This window comes from Aricia agestis, chromosome 7, assembly GCF_905147365.1.
Source record: "Aricia agestis chromosome 7, ilAriAges1.1, whole genome shotgun sequence".
In the NCBI taxonomy this organism is placed as follows: Eukaryota; Metazoa; Arthropoda; class Insecta; order Lepidoptera; family Lycaenidae; genus Aricia; species Aricia agestis.
In genome coordinates, this window is record NC_056412.1 from 18713510 (window position 1) to 18730914 (window position 17405).

At 37.7% G+C, this 17405-nt stretch overlaps 1 protein-coding gene across 1 annotated transcript; it reads right to left on the minus strand.

Annotated features, from left to right (window-relative positions):
• Positions 1–232: 232 nt before the first annotated feature.
• On the minus strand, positions 233–1890 carry LOC121728572. Its single transcript, XM_042116748.1, has 2 exons — positions 1751–1890; positions 233–553 (listed from the first exon to the last, which is right to left on the minus strand). Exons 1-2 carry the CDS (start codon positions 1815–1817, stop codon positions 366–368), a joined length of 255 nt encoding a protein of 84 aa, XP_041972682.1. The 5' UTR covers positions 1818–1890; the 3' UTR covers positions 233–365.
• Positions 1891–17405: the final 15515 nt, after the last annotated feature.

Below are 17405 nucleotides of genomic sequence, written 5' to 3' on the forward strand. Positions count from 1 at the left end.
GTTTGTATGGAAAAACGGCGACCCCTCTTAAGGCCCACACCAACATAACCCACCAAGCCGACCTTGAAGCCATTTTGAAAAGGTACGAGAATTTAGATAGTTTTCTCCCCTCATATTATACTTATTTTAGTTAGTATCTAATATATTAGCTTCAATAAATTAGATATTAACTAAATTGGATTATATAGTGTAATAAAACATTATGTTGTTGTCATCAAATAAAACTATATAATAATTCTAAATGTTATTTACATAATATTTTGAAAATGAACTTTGCAATTATAAAGATTATTTCACCAATTTAAATGACGAAAAATTTTAATGTAAAAAAATGCTTAAAACTCCCTTATGACAAATCCCGATGACTAAATGAAACAGTTGCATCTAGTTCCACTGCAGCTGCCAAATCGGTAGCCCATTGCTCTGCAGCGCGCGTTGCAGGAGCTCTGGACACAGGAGCGAGGTGACACTTCTGGGACATCTGCCATTACTTCTGGACCTGGCTGTGCCACGAATTGTGGGAGTACAACGATTCCCTCCTCCTGGTCAGCTTCTACAACAAATACAATTTAAGAGTTTCTGAGTTAAAAAAAAGTTACAATATTTTAAGTAAAATTACATAGTAAGTACATCTATTCGATGCTTAGGTTGTTCGAGTAAAACAAAACAATCCTAAACTACTATTAAAATAATGTAATAAATAATTGAATGTTTGAAAGGATCGACGAATATAATAATAATTAAGCCCGTCACAGACTTAGCTATAATATATATTAATATATTTATAGCTCGGCATATTAATATATATTTTCTATACTAATTTCGCGTGACCACACATTCAGCTATAATATATATTTCTGTGGCATGTGGATTTAGTATAGAAAATATGTCTAGCTATAAATATATTAATATATTATATTATAGCTTAAGTCTGTGACGGGCTTTATTGTTATTCATGTACACTTCTATGCGTTCGTCTTTCCTACTACTACTCTGTCACTTGTCTGTCACTTGTCTGTCACGTCATAAACAGATTTAGAAAACATTCAACATGGTTATTTCATCGGTGAAAATATAACTCATGATATTAGATACTTTTTTCATCTAAATGTTAATGTTTACTAATTTTTGCGGAGCCGCGAGCTTACTAACATGTATAAAGGATAAACATTCCGTACGACCTATTCATAACTTTTGCTTTTTACGTTTACAGAAAAACCTCCCTGCCAGGATTGCAACACTTTGCGATGAATTCATGCAGCTTATCCCGTTTGATTCGCAGCTGAGCGTCACGCTGACGGCACTTGACACAAAACCCGCGTAACGTGCCGCGTTCTACTCAATACTAACTTTATACATCAAATTAAAACTCTGTAAAAGAGCCAAAGGTATGGCGTAGAGTTTTAGGTAATTAACAAGTAAGGGTTAAAAAATCTGCCTAAAAATAGGTGAGAGCAATTGAATGATCATATTTTGTCTGATAAGAAAGATATCGATTAAGTTTATTAGAAATCGTTCTTGCGCCTGATATATCGCTAGTCGTGACTCGTGACGACTTTTTGATTGAAGATGTATGATTTGTTTCGGAATTCTCGAGAGTTTCGGGAACAAATTTTGAGTAGAATCCTGGGATTCCGGGATTGGGATCCTAGGATTGGGTCCTCTAGACTCTAGAGAAGTCTATTACATAATTCATAAACGTCACATATATTTTAATCTAAGTAATAAGTTTTATTTCCATAAACCTCACCACTGGGAACACCGTGGACGAAGGCAACGAACGCGGCGAGAAGGAAGCAAACTGCAAAAGTCTTCATTTTGTTGTGATTTGTTGTCTTCAACACGATTTTTAATAATATTATGTTTTGAAGTTCAGTTTTTTATATTTATACCAAAGCTTATCTTTGAAATTGTCCTTAATAGGTTTATCAAAGATATTGACAAGCGATAAGGGACATCCCCAAGAAATTAGTGATTCAAGTCGCTTAGTAGACAAAATTCGACCTTCGAGTAAATTGTTTACGGAAATCGTTCACAATGTAATAACAAGCAGATGACAGAGACGGTGTTGTAGTGTGCTGTGTGATTTTTTGAAGTAAAACTTTTTTAGCAGCGTTTTGCGAATTTTGACACGTGACATGATCGAAAAATAGATGTGGCGTAGAAATAAATCCACTCTTTTCTATCGTGCGGCGAAAATTTATATATTTTGTTTCGGGTTTCGGCTATTTCGATTTTACTTCCGCCACCCTCTGTCACATTCTTTTCTCGCCGTCCCGTCAGTCGTCAGAGTGCAACCCGTCGTTTTTATTAGGGTTCAGTACCCAAAGGGTAAAAACGGGATTCTATTACTGAGACTTCGATGTCTGTCCGTCTGTCTGACTCCAAGCTGTAACTCAAGAACCGCTAGCTAGACTTCTGAAATTTTCACAGATTATGTATTTCTGGTGCCGCTATAACAACAAATACTAAAAACAAAATAATGTTAATATTTAAGAGGGGCTCCCACGCAGTAAACGTAATTTTTTGTCTTTTTAGCTCGTAATCCATAATGGCAACATATAGACACTTGAAATTTTCACAAAATCCTCAATTATAATACTATGTGTTTTTTAATATTAAGTAATAAAATTAAATAAATAATTAAGGGGGGCTCCCATACAAAAAACACAATTTTTTCCTTATTTTCGCTCTTTAACGGTACGGAACCCTTCGTGCGTGAGTCCGACTCGCACTTGGCCGATTATTTGTAGTGTTTTTGGTAGTCATCACATCACTGGCACTAATAAAATTTGTTTGAAAGTAATAGAAGAATAATTTTACTTTCAGGATGAATACCAGTAAAGCGTCTCCCAGACAGACGCGGCCTGCGGTGGCGGTGGCGGTGGCGGTCAGTTCGATGGCTTGGCCGCGTGGCCGCGTGTGTCTGTGTCGTTCCTAGACCTCTCAAGTCATCCAACTGACCGCAACTGCCACCGCCACCGCAGGCCGCGTCTGTCTGGGAGACGCTTTATACTTAGGTCTTTATGTAACATTATTAAAGCGTCTCCCAGACAGACGCGGCCTGCGGTGGCGGTGGCGGTGGCGGTCAGTTGGATGACTTGGCCGCGTGGCCGCGTGTGTCTGTGTCGTTCCTAGAACTCTCAAGTCATGCAACTGACCGCCACCGCAGGCCGCGTCTGTCTGGAAGACGCTTAACTCCATGTCAATAATTGGGTGAAGATTGGGTGTTTTACTTCAAATCAAGTGCACAAAATAGAAACACGATAAATAAATACGATGAAATTAATTCTTCATTTGTAAACATCATAATATTAGATAAGGGGATCGCCCCGTGTAAAATGTTATGCCTAATCTAGATAAAATATTTAGCCCCAGACTAGTACATGCTACTACATACCTATATACTTACAAATTACAATCCATATTTTAATAAATGAGTCAGGCGCGTAGCTACTGCCGAATCGACGACCTCTGTGGCTCAGTGGTGAGCGCGTTGGTAGCTCAAGCGGGTTCGAATCCCGCCGACGGAACAAAAAGTTTTCAAAGTTCCTGGGTCATGGATGTGTATTAAATATGTGTATTATATAATAAAATCTTAAATATAATATTATGTATAGTATAAAAGTAAATATATTTCCGTTGTCTGGTACCTGTAACACAAGTCCTTCAGGTACATACCACGGGGCCAAACTAACGTGGTGTGAAGCGTCTATAGATATAAAAATATTATTAAAATTAAATCAATTACACGTACGGGTCCTCTGGGTGACGGGGGCCCCCAACGTGATTAGTCTTTCCTTCATGAGGGCCTCCAAACAAATATACCTACGGTGCGAACCAAGGTACGCTACGCTTATCATACTTCCATACTTAATATTATATATGAGAAAGTGTGTATGTCTGTTTGTCCGTCTGTCTGTCTGTCGGTCTGTCTGTTACCTCTTCACGCTCAAACCGCTGAACCAATTTTGCTGACATTTAGCATGGAGATACTTTGAGTCCCGGGAAAGGACATAGGATACTTTTCATCCCGAAAATGTACGGTTCCCGCGCAATAAACGAACTTTGACGCAACAGAGTTGCGGGCATCATCTAGTTAGTACATACTATAAATACGAAAGTGTTTTTGTTCGGAATCATACCACCTGGAACTTTTCGCCATCGCCCCACACGAAAATATACCATCCTCATCACCTTGATGAGTGGCAGTCTAAAGTCTTCCACCATGCGTTTTTTACGTAAATTTCTCCCACGCACTGTAAAACTCTGGAACGAACTGTCACCAGCAGCATTTCCGGACCTATACGGCCTGCAAACTTTCAAGAAGAGAGCGCATTCCCTCTTAAAAGGCCGGCAACGCATATGCGGCTCTTCTGATGTTGCGAGTGTCCATGGGCGACGGTAGTTGCTTTCCATCAGGTAACCCAATTGCTCGTTTGCTCCCTTATTTCATAAAAAAGTGTATCTGTTGGTTGTTTATAATTGAACCTCTCATTCCCGAACCAGTGCTACCACCGGTATGCCTACGCCAGCTATTCTCAAAGTGTAGGCCTTTGCAAAGCCCTGGGGCTCCGCAGAGGCCTTGTAGGAGGTCTTTTATGAGGGTCCGCCAAAAATTACATATTATTATTTTGTTAAAAAGGGTTCCGCTGCCAAAAAAGTTTGAGCTGGCCTTCTATCATGCCTATACGGTATTATTATAGAGTCGACGTTCAGAAAATATTTTGTAACCAGTTGTAAAATCCATTCCGAAAGAAAATATATTATTTGAATTGTAAAGAAGGTAATGGGTAGTTACCCATTACCTTCTTTACAATTCAAATAATATTATATTATAATTGTATAATTGTGATAAAATATGTATTAAATACAAATAAAGCACTTTAAAGTAAATTAAACTGTTGTTTGACGCCATATTTGTTTTCGTGACTACTAGCGCCGCAGTGGGAAAAAAATGAAATACGTTCAATAATTACATAACTGATTTCATGTCCACTGTCCTCAAAGGTCTATGTTACAAATCGCTAACTAGTTGGACGTTGAGTGACGATCATTCAATCGACGTTCGGCTGAGTCATTTAATAGAATGGTGTCATTCAATGAATGCGCTAGGCATTCAATCGAATCGCAGATTGAACAAGATGACTGCGACATAATATACATAGGTATTTCTCAAACATGGAGATTTCAATACATACTAATATTAAAAGTGTCTGTCTGTCTGTCTGTTACCTCTTCACTACTTCTGGTATGAAGTTACTTTTTGTCCTACAAAAATGTATGGCTCACGCGCGATAATCGAATGTTTGTGCGTGGCGTCATCTATTTGGTCATATTATAATACCCCCACACCATTCGTTGTTCAACTAACGAGTTTCTTATTAATTTATGATATTAGTGGGATTAATGTTATTAGTTCCGACGAGCCGTATTCATCGCGCTAAGTGACGAGGGTCAAATTCCTTACACGCGAGTTATCGTGCCAACATATATATTTTGACTGATTACGATGTGAAGATTCGTCAATAAATATAACAGAGGTTCGCCTGACCGTGTCAATAAAGAATTACACGAGAACCGAACATTTACTCGCCAAGAAAGGAGCCCTGCACTTACGTCTTCATATTTTATAGTAGGTGTTATTACTTGAAACTGTAGTATGCGTTACATGACCATGAATATTATTGAAATTATTTAAAAAAGGTTTAGTGACAATTACTTTATTTCAAAAAATATAATATAAATCCAGTAAAAATCAAAACAAATCAACGGAAGCAGACGCAGTAGGCGTTGGTACTGCAAAGGCCGATGGCGTAGCCGAGACTGCGGCAGATGGAGTTGCACTGGCTGGCGATGCATATGCGGAGTCTGGCAGCGTCCGCGAAGCCTAGTGCCGTCATCTCCTCCGGCGTCACCGGGTGGAAGTCGTCTCCCGTCAGCTCGCTCACCAGCAGCGGGTGAGCAGCTTCGTCTGAAAAGAGTGCAGTTTGATTATCAAATTCTATGGAGTTAGTATCATGAATGAGGTCATAAACAAAAATATGCGGTAGGATGTAAATTCTCAAAGTAGTCTTAAAAGACCTGGAAACCTAACCTAACCTGACGGTGACGCTCGTAGTACATAAGTGTAAAGAACTATTGCTCGAATCAGTAATGATCCTGTCACAGCTGATGAAAGCCAAAAGGATGATGACCATCAGGATCCTCAACAGGGGAAAGGCAATCTAGCAAAGTTTTTTTTTTAATGAAATAAGGGGGCAAACGAGCAAACGGGTCACCTGATGGAAAGCAACTTCCGTCGCCCATGGACACTCGCAGCATCAGAAGAGCTGCAGGTGCGTTGCCAGCCTTTTAAGAGGGAATAGGGTAATAGGGGAGGGTAGGAATGTGAAGGGAAGGGAATAGGGGAGGGTAGGGAAGGGAATAGAGGAGGGTAGGGAAGGGAATAGGGGAGGGGAGGGAAGGGAATAGGGGAGGGTAGGGAAGGGAATAGGGGAGGGTAGGGAAGGGAATAGGGGAGGGTAAGGAAGGGAATAGGGGAGGGTAGGGAAGGGTATAGGGTAGGGGATTGGGCCTCCGGTAAACTCATTCACTCGGCGAAACACAGCGCAAGCGCTGTTTCACGCCGGTTTTCTGTGAGAACGTGGTATTTCTCCGGTCGAGCCAGCCCATTCGTGCCGAAACATGGCTCTCCCATGTATAAAGTAGTAAAATAAGTTGTCAAACATATTCCAAAAGAAATCAAAATTTGCTTACCAATAGGAACAGCCTGCACTAAGGCAATTAATACAAAAGCAATAGCTAGAACCACAAGTCTTCATTTTTGGGGTGTTGTAGAAAATCCAAGAATTATACAAGTTACTTGGAAAGTGAGTGATGTAGAGTATGCGAATTATGAATTAGCTAGAGTATTTATATCAAAAGCTTATCAATGATTCTGATTACTTATAATAATTAAATGTAGGTTAAGCTTACTGATAAGATTTTAGGGATTTTTTTAAACATTATCAATATGTAAAGTACTTCCCCTTTTAGCATCTAAACCATAAGATCAAATTAATCTGATGGTTATAATAAGTTATAATTTCAATTTTTTTATTTGCTTTTCACGATGCACAGTTGCATACATATTATTTTTAACTTCTAGCAATGCCTTGATAAACTTTTCTTCATTTATTAATCGGGACTTAATGCGACTTATTCTAGTAGTAATGGTACTACGAGTACATACTATTTCTCGATGTTTCGGCCGTGTCGCAACGGCCATGGTCACGAGGGGACTGCAGGAGCGCGACGTCTTTGTTTGCACCGGGCGGTCTGGCGGTTTCAGACCATCATAATGTAGTACCTAAAGACGTATAAATCAATGATAATTTCTGGAAACAAAACGTTTTTAACAAATAATCATTAAATTATAGGGAAAGTCCCTTATCAAAGGCATTCATAACAATTGGTGTTATCTTTATTTTCATCGTTAATTATCTCTTTTACATTATATAAATAGGAAGTTACTCATAGATTTCAACATCACTCGTATTGTCTTTAGCAAACATGAAGTTCCTAGTATTCTCTTTCCTTCTTCTGGCATTCGCTGCCTTTGTGCAGAGTGCTGCAGCTGGTAAGTTTACGTCTCCTATTTTATTCATGTTACAGTCCAATTAAATTCAATGAGGATTATGCCACTATTGGTCTTCAATGGACAAGTTTTGCTTAATCACTGCTTTCTTTCAGACAAAGCTGATCATCCTCTGCTGGTGAGCGAGCTGACGGGAGACGACTTCCACCCAGTGACGCCGGAGGAGATGACGGCACTGGGCTTCGCGGACGCCGCCAGACTCCGCATATGCATCGCCAGCCAGTGCAACTCCATCTGCCGCAGTCTCGGCTACGCCATCGGCCTCTGCAGCACCAACGCCTACTGCGTCTGCTTCCGTTGATCTATGTTTAGATATTTACTATAATATTTATATTTATGTTTCTTTAAATAAAGGTGTCGTTACTGAACCTGTTTTTTAATAATTTTAATAACAATATTATTTACCAATTATTATCAATCCGTGTGTATGTTCTATTATAATAATACGCACTATCAGAGAAGTTAATCCATAGACATATGGCGGACCTATGCAACATGGTCGCTATGACAAACCCAGATCACACAATATGCCATAATATCACCAATTCACCACTGATATTTAATTGACATAATCCGACCGAATGAAGTAGGCCCGTCAACTGCCTATGAATCAATTTCTCTGATGGTACATAAGGTATTCTATTGAGCCGCTGTTTCAGGACCAGTTTTCACTTTTTTTAATTTAATAGCATTGATTAAAGGTCACCGAGGTTTACTGAACGGAATCTAGCGAAATTAAACAAATGATACGAACACCTAAAAAGTGATTAATTTTTTTTAGTAACGCATTACCAGAAATTAACATTGACAACCAAGGTAATCTCACTTAACACTTACATCCAAAAGCTTTGATGAACTAATCAATTCTGTTGAGACTTTTTTTGGAAATTTGAAAACTTCTGGGCAAATTATTTTGGAAATAGATCAAAATTAATTCACCACTTTTAAAGCAAATAAACGAATTGAATTGAATGAAAACCAGAAAATGTATCATTACACCGTAATATATTGTCATGATGATTTAGATTTTAGACTATAAACATTCAAGTCTTAGACAACAAATTAAACTATTAATAAATCATGAATGAATGTGTATCGAGCGTGCAAGGGTTTATTTTTTGCTATTTTTGAGTGTATGTTACAAGTGTTATATAATTTTTTTTTTGTTTTTGTTTTGCTCAGAGACTATAATATTATGACCTACTAGGCTGTAATCTGGCATGAATTCAAATATGAATGACGCCGACAAAATTATACATAAAATCTTAAAAAAATACAATATTATTTTATGGTACCTCCCATACACGTACACATAAAGCGGGGATGGTTTTTTTTCACGTCCGACTCTTCGTTAGAGTCCAGTGTCCGCCATTCCACCAGCTAAACGGGTGTTTCTGGAAATGTGAAAATATTCATGGGAGTAGGAATATGAATTTAAAAGAAAAACTATCACGGCTAAAAAGATTTCAAAAGTAACTGAGTAATAGTCGATCTTTTTTTCTTTTTTTTTCGTTGGGGGAATGCGTTTACGCATCCCCGGGGCCTAGGGAGGACCACCGACGTATGTGGGACTTCCCGGGGCGGACGGAAAACGCACCGAGTAATACCTAGTCGATCTACTAAAAAAATGTATTCGGCGAAGTATAAAGGAACTTTTCGTTGAAATTCCTTAGAACGGAAATGATAAGATGTTGTTAGTAGTGTAAAACACGTTATAAATGTACATAACGTGTTTTACACTACTAACGTAACGTTGACGTGGGAGAGCCATGCTTCGGCACGAATGGGCCGGCTCGACCGGAGAAATACCACGTTCTCACAGAAAACCGGCGTGAAACCGCTGTGTTTCGCCGAGTGAGTGAGTTTACCGGAGGCCCAATCCCCTATCCTATTCCCTTCCCTACCCTCCCCTATTCCCTTTCCTTCCCATCCCTACCCTCCCCTATTAAGTATCCTATTCCCTCTTAAAAGGCCGACCCGTTTGCTCGTTTGCAATTTTATTTCATTAAAAAAAAAACATAATTTATTGACCATACAAACATTATCAAAATCTAGCCGTACTACGGAACCCTATATTGCGCGTGGCCTGAGACGGACTTGGCCGGTTTTAGTGATAATTTTATTTGTCAGATTGTTCAACGTGAAACATCAGTTCATAATATTAATTATCATATTACTATGTTTTAAACTTTTTTAGAGCATAAGAATGTAATAAAACCTCCATTTTAAATTATCAATAACATTATGTTGATGGAGTTATATTTACACTTGGGCCTCATTACACCTACCGAACAGAGAGCCCATCATTCAGTATATTTATATGGACATGCTAAGTAGGTCTGATAAAGCTCTAAGGCCTTTATGGATAGAAGACACGGAAGAAGAAACCCGAAAATCAGACGAAGTAAATGAAATAAAAAAGTACTTACATTTGTAGATAAAGTATTAACACTATCATGAAGGTATGAAGAAATTAAAAGTGTGTGTTCCTTTTCGCGATATTTTATTAAAAAATACTGAGAAGGTGGTACAATGATTTATCAACATTGGATTTTATACACAAATATTATATCATTTAAAAAAAATAACTACAATCAACGGAAGCAGACGCAGTAGGCGTTGGTGCTGCAGAGGCCGATGGCGTAGCCGAGACTGCGGCAGATGGAGTTGCACTGGCTGGCGATGCATATGCGGAGTCTGGCGGCGTCCGCGAAGCCCAGCGCCGTCATCTCCTCCGGCGTCACCGGGTGGAAGTCGTCTCCCGTCAGCTCGCTCACCAGCAGCGGGTGATCAGCTTCGTCTGGAAAGAGTGCAGTTTGATTATCAAATTCTATGGAGTTAGTATCATGAATGAGGTCATAAAATATGAGATGGGAAGTAGTTTCTCAAAGTAGTCTTAAAAGACCTGGTCTTAGGTGACGCTTGTAGTAAGTGTAAAGAACTAATGTTCGTATCAGTAATGATCTTGTCATTACCGATGAAAGCCAAAATGATGATGACCATCAGGATCCTCATCAGGTGAAAGGCAATCCAGCAAAGTTGTCAAACATATTCCAAACAAAAGAAATCAAAATTTGCTTACCAATAGAAACAGCCTGCACTAAGGCAATCAATACAAAAGCAATGGCTATAACCACAAAAGTCTTCATTTTTGGGGTGTTCCAGAAAATTCAAGAATTATACAAGTTACTTGGAAAGTGAGTGATGTAGAGTATGCGAATTATGAATTAGCTAGAGTATTTATATCAAAAGCTTATCAATGATTCAGATTATTTATAATGATGATGATTAAATGTAGGTTAAGCTTACTGATAAGATTTTAGGGATTTTTTTTAAATATTATCAATATGTTAAGTAATTCCCCTTTGAGCATCTAAACCATAAGATCAAATTAATCTAATGGTTATAACAAGTTATAATTTCAATTTTTAATTTGCTTTTCACGATGCACAAATACTATATTTTGAACTTCTAGCAATGCCTTGATAAACCTGTCCTCAATAATAATTAATTAAATATATCGCTTGACAAACAGCAGTGTCTGATTAAGTCTTATTGAAACCGACCTTAATTGGATTACTCTATTTTTTGTATAGTTAATGTAAAATAGACCCAGAAGCTATAGAAGATTATAATTTATTATGTTAAGCATTAATTTCTATCAATAACCTACAGATAATGGAATATAAAAGACGGTGCAATACCAGAGTCATAATTATTATGTTTAGTAGTAAGTCACAGCATAATGTACTAGGTACGAGTACGTAAAGTATAACTCAATGATAATTTCTGGAAACAAAAGGTTCTTTAGAAATAATTAATTTTTCTCTTTCTTAGAGGGAAAGTCCCTTATCAAAAGCATATTCATAACAATTGGTGTTATCTATATTTTCATCGTTGATTACCTCTTTCACATTATATTTATACGAGGGCTGCCTTTTAAGTTTTGTCGTTTGGAATAAATACAGGCAATCTAATATATTATTACCATTTATTGTTTTTTTAAGAATTCTTCGCGATACTTAAAATGCTTTTTCATGCGTTCAAATCAGTTTTTAAAACATTTATTTCAGTCCGAAGTTGGATTGTCAAAATGGCCGATTTTTACGCGTAAACAGCTTCTTCAGGTGAGCTTAAACGTTGACCACAAAGACTTTGTTTAATTTTGTGGAACTTATTAAAATCCTTAGGGCTCAAGCCAGGCCTGTAAGGCGGATGATCTAAAATTTGATCGTTTTGGGTTCACAAATACATCTTTGTTTGACCGGCGATGTGCGAACATGCGTTGGCATGGTCATGAACATACGACGTCTTGAATCGTTTTTTTTCGAAATTCGGTGATGACTTGTGGCAAACAAGCTGTGGTATACTAGTCAGCGGTAACCGTTTTGCAATCTTCGGGCACAATTATAGTGGCGATGTCACCACCTTTTGTCACAATGGAGGCGAACATTTTTTTAAAGTGCTCTGTGAGTCCATGACTTTGGTCGATTTTGGCTCATTCTAGAAGACCCAGACAGTATACTGCTGCTTAGAATTTGGATCATAATCATATATCCAAAACTCGTCACTATTGAGCAAATTATAAACGTGCTTTGACTCTCCTCGGTTGAATCGCTGCAGAGTTTTACGACAAAAACTAACACGGGCTGTTTTTGGTCGTCGCTAAGCAAACAAGGTATCTAATGAGAAATCATCATTTTTACTCCAAGTTTTTTGTGCAAGATTTTTTGGATAGTGGTCCCTGAAATGCCCATGGATGCCTTTATTTCGCGATATATTACATGACTGTCGTTGAGGATTAGCTGCTGCACGGCTTCCATATTCTCTTGAGTTACGACGGTTTTTAGACGACCATCACGTGGCTGGTCACTGAGGCTAGGGTATCCACTTTAAACTTCTAAATACCAGCGTTCTATAATCCTAAGACATGCAGGACTGCATCACTAAATATAGAAGTGATCTCCTCAAAACGCCGAAGTCGTGATAATCATTCGTTAGTTGTAAAAAATTATCGCACGGAAATTTTCCTTTAACGTTTCCATTTTTACAACCGACTTGTCACCTTTGAATAGACGATACAATAAAACTATTCGACCAATCTAAATAATTTCTTTTGTTTTTGAAATCCAAATACAAGGAGATTAAAATCCCATATGGTTTTTTTTCAATGATCGCGGGAAGTTTACAAACGACAGAACTTAAAAGGCAGCCCTCGTATTGTATAAATAGGAAGTTATTCATATATTTCGACATCACTCGTATTGTCGTTAGCAAACATGAAGTTCCTAGTATTATCTTTCCTTCTTCTGGCATTCGCTGCCTTTGTACAGAGTGCTGCAGCTGGTAAGTTTACGTCTCCTATTTTATTCATGTTATAGCCTAATTAAATTCAATGAGGATTATGCTACTGCTGGTCTTCAATCGACAACTTTTGCTTAGCTACTGCTTTCTTTCAGATAACGCCGATCATCCTCTGCTAGTGAGCGAGCTGACAGGAGACGACTTCCACCCGGTGACACCGGAGGAGATGACATCGCTGGGCTTCGCGGACGCCGCCAGACTCCGCATATGCATCGCCAGCCAGTGCAACTCCATCTGCCGCAGTCTCGGCTACGCCATCGGCGTCTGCAGCACCAACGCCTACTGCGTCTGCTTCCGATGATCTCTTTTTATTTTTTTTATCATTTTTTTTTACTTACAATCCGATATATCATTGTACAAACTTTATGGTATTTTATAATTAAATATCGCTAAAAGGAACACATACTTTTATTTTCTTCATGGATACCTTCATGTATCCCAATAAATTATCTTTTCATTTCATTGACTTCAGCTGATTTTAGAGTTTCGTACCCAGAGAGCAAAAGCGGGACTACGACGTCTGTGTCTTCTAAAAACAGAGTTGAAATCCAATCCAATGCCAAGTTTAGATGGACTTCAAAATCGATCACAATAATCTTCATCAACAGCCTGATCCATTACTTTTCTAAATTTGAACTTGGCAGGTTTTCATGCTATACGTAATACTTTATAATTGTATAATTTTTAGATATTATTATTTATATCATTAAATTAACCTTCTGAGTTCAAATTAGAAGTTTTATAGATCAGGCTGTATATGAAGATGATTATAATAATTTTTGAAGTGCATCTGAAGTTGGGCTATATTCTTATACGACAACAAAAGAATTTTGCAAATCGGTCCACAAACGACGAAGTTATCCGTGAACAAATATAAAAAAATTAAATATATCCTCCTCCTTTATTGAATGTCAGTTAAAAAGTAGTCTAAATTACTCCTTATTACATCAGCTATCTGCCAAAAAAAGTCCCGTCAAAATCGCCCCAGCCGTTTCAAAGACAAACAGACAGACATACAGACAAACGAAAATTGTAAAAAATGCTATTTTGGTATATGTATCGTAAGTACATTCATCTGTATGTAGTAAAATACGGTTCATTCAATATTACAAACAGACACTCCAATTTTATTTATATGTATAGATAACTAGCTGTTACCCGCGACTTCTCCCGCGTCAACAAAATTTGATAAGTTGATAACAAAGACAGAAAATTTTCTACTCTATTACAAAGACAGCTGCAGCCTGTCTGTATGTCCGTCTCTAGGCTGTACCTCAAGAACCGCGCTATCTAGACAGTTGGCATTTTCATAAACTATGTTTTCTATTGCCACTAAAACTTCATTAAAAACAAAGTAACGTAATTAATATTTGAAGGAGGCTTCCATACAATCAATGCCTTTATGCACGGATTTTTATGCACTTTCCACCAATCGATATAATGATTCCTCGGGAGGTTCAGGCATATAATTTATTGAGTTTCTATGTGCATCTGAGTAAAATTTAATTAACATTAATTGTCAGAGATGTCGGAAAAAATTAAGCCATCTTTTGACGAAAACGCTGCCTAAGCCCTATGAGATGTGACATCAAAACAGGAAAGGAAAGGGAGGAAATATTCCCCTTTTCTAGATCTACAAAAAAATCGCTCGCTATAGCATGTTATATCTATCCTTGTAGGTGAACTTGCTATGCTTATTATAGATTTCAGAAAATTGGTCACTTATGTATAATGCGGCAAATTGCATGCAACAACTTACGCTGAAGTTAGCTGGTGCCGACTAAAACAATATGAAGATTGATCAAAGAAATAGTTGAGGTGTCTATGTGTATCCCAAAAAAGATCCAGGAGTTTTAATCAGATCACCACTTTCGTAAGCATGGTGCCTACCAAATTCAGGTTATACCCTATACAGCAACAAAAGAATTTTGAAAATCAGTCAACAAACGGAGGAATAATAATAAAGGCACGCGTTTTGAAGTAAAAAACCATCAGAAATACCGTTAATAAGGTCATAATGTGACGATGCAGGGTATAATTATTATTTTTTTTAATTATTATAGTGATGATGATGATGAATAATAATATAATCAATAGATTTACATAGGTAATATGCTTTTAGTTGTTGAAACAACACCGAAATTCCCGAACATATTATTATTATTTATAAGGATTCAATAGTTCTATACAGCACCTTCGGGACCAGGGTATACTTAAGTGCAAATTCTTATTTTCTGGTAGTGTATGCTTGAAATCCTTCTGAAAAAATTAAAATCACGATAATATGTTTCCATATACATGTCAAGGAGTCCCCTCGATTTCTCATGGAATACATCATCAGATCACCATTTTTATGAACATTGTATCTAATTTGGACCATGTCTTATGCAAAAACAAAAGGATTTTGAAAATCGGTCCATAAACGGCGGAGTAAAATACATAGGTCAAACATAAAACAGTAAAAAATATCCTCCTCCTTTAAGGAAGCCGGTTAAAAAGTAGCCTAAGTAACTCCTTATTACATCAGCTATCTAGCAATAAAAGTCGCGTCAACATCGGTGCAGCCATTTCGGAGATTAGCCGGAACAGAAAATTTCAACTCTCTAGCTATTACCGTTCTTGAGTTACAGCCTGGAGACAGACGGACAGACAGACAGACATTGAAGTCTCAGTAATAGGGTCCCGTTTTACCCTTTGGGTACGGAACCAAAAATGTGGAAATTAGTCCTCAAACTCCGGCGCAATAGAGTAGCTTACATACATACAAAAGAACTTACACACGAATAACCTCCTGAATTTTATAAGTAGGTTGCCAATTACCATAATAATATTATTGTTATTCAAATTATTTAAAAACAGGTTTAGTAATAATACATTTATTTAAGCAAACATGAGTATAAAATATACAGTAAAAATCTAAACAAAGATCATCGGAAGCAGACGCAGTAGGCGTTGGTGCTGCAAAGGCCGATGGCGTAGCCGAGACTGCGGCAGATGGAGTTGCACTGGCTGGCGATGCATATGCGGAGTCTGGCGGCGTCCGCGAAGCCCAGCGCCGTCATCTCCTCCGGCGTCACTGGGTGGAAGTCGTCTCCCGTCAGCTCGCTCACCAGCAGCGGGTGATCAGCTTCGTCTGGGAAAGAGTGCAGTTTGATTATCAAATTCTATGGAGTTAGTATCACGAATGAGGTCATAAAATATGAGATGGGAAGTAGTTTCTCAAAGTAGTCTTAAAAGACCTGAGGGCCTAGAGATGCAGCAAGCGATTATCGTAAACGCCAACGCCACAAAATGTATGGAATTTGACATTAGTACTCGTATTCGTTAGCGAAGCGATGACTTATGTCAAATCGCATACATTTTGTTGGCGTTTACGATATAGGTGACGCTTGTAGTAAGTGTAAAGAACTATTGTTCGTATCAGTAATGATCTTGTCATTACCGATGAAAGCCAAAATGATGATGACCATCAGGATCCTCATCAGGTGAAAGGCAATCCAGCAAAGTTGTCAAACATATTCCGAATTATTATTATTATTATAGAATAAAAGAAATCAAAATTTGCTTACCAATAGGAACAGCCTGCACTAAGGCAATCAATACAAAAGCAATGGCTATAACCACAAAAGTCTTCATTTTTGGGGTGTGGTAGAAAATCCAAGAATTATACAAGTTACTTGGAAAGTGAGTGATGTAGAGTATGCGAATTATGAATTAGCTAGAGTATTTATATCAAAAGCTTATCAATGATTCAGATTACTCATAATAATTAAATGTAGGTTAAGCTTACTGATAAGATTTTAGGGATTTTTTTAAACATTATCAATATGTGTAGTACTTCCCCTTTTAGCATCTAAACCATAAGTACAAATTAATCTGTTGGTTATAAGAAGTTATAATTTCAATTTTTTAATTTTCTTTTCACGATGCACAGTTACATGCACATTATTTTGAACTTCTAGCAATGCCTTGATAAATCTGTGTTCATTTATTAATCGGGACTTAACGCGACTTATTCTTGTAGTAATGCTACTACGAGTACATACTTTTTCTCGACGTTTCAGCCGTGTTGCAACGGCCGTGGTCACGAGGGGACTGCAGGAGCGCGACGTCTTTGTTTGCACCGGGCGGTCTGGTGGTTTCAGACCATCATAATGTAGTACCTAAAGACGTATAAATCAATGATAATTTCTGGAAACAAAACGTTTTTAACAAATAATCATTAAATTATAGGGAAAGTCCCTTATTAAAGGCATATTCATAACAATTGGTGTTATCTTTATTTTCATCGTTAATTATCTCTTTTACATTATATAAATAGGAAGTTACTCATAGATTTCAACATCACTCGTATTGTCGTTAGCAAACATGAAGTTCCTTGTTTTCTCTTTCCTTCTTCTGG

Bases quoted from the DNA above. Each gene is read 5' to 3' on its own strand.
- LOC121728572 (XM_042116748.1), bottom strand. From the start codon at position 1,817: ATGAAGACTTTTGCAGTTTGCTTCCTTCTCGCCGCGTTCGTTGCCTTC. The intron at 554-1,750 runs GTGAGGTTTATG...TATTTGTTGTAG, and splicing joins CGTCCACGGTGTTCCCAGTG to AAGCTGACCAGGAGGAGGGA.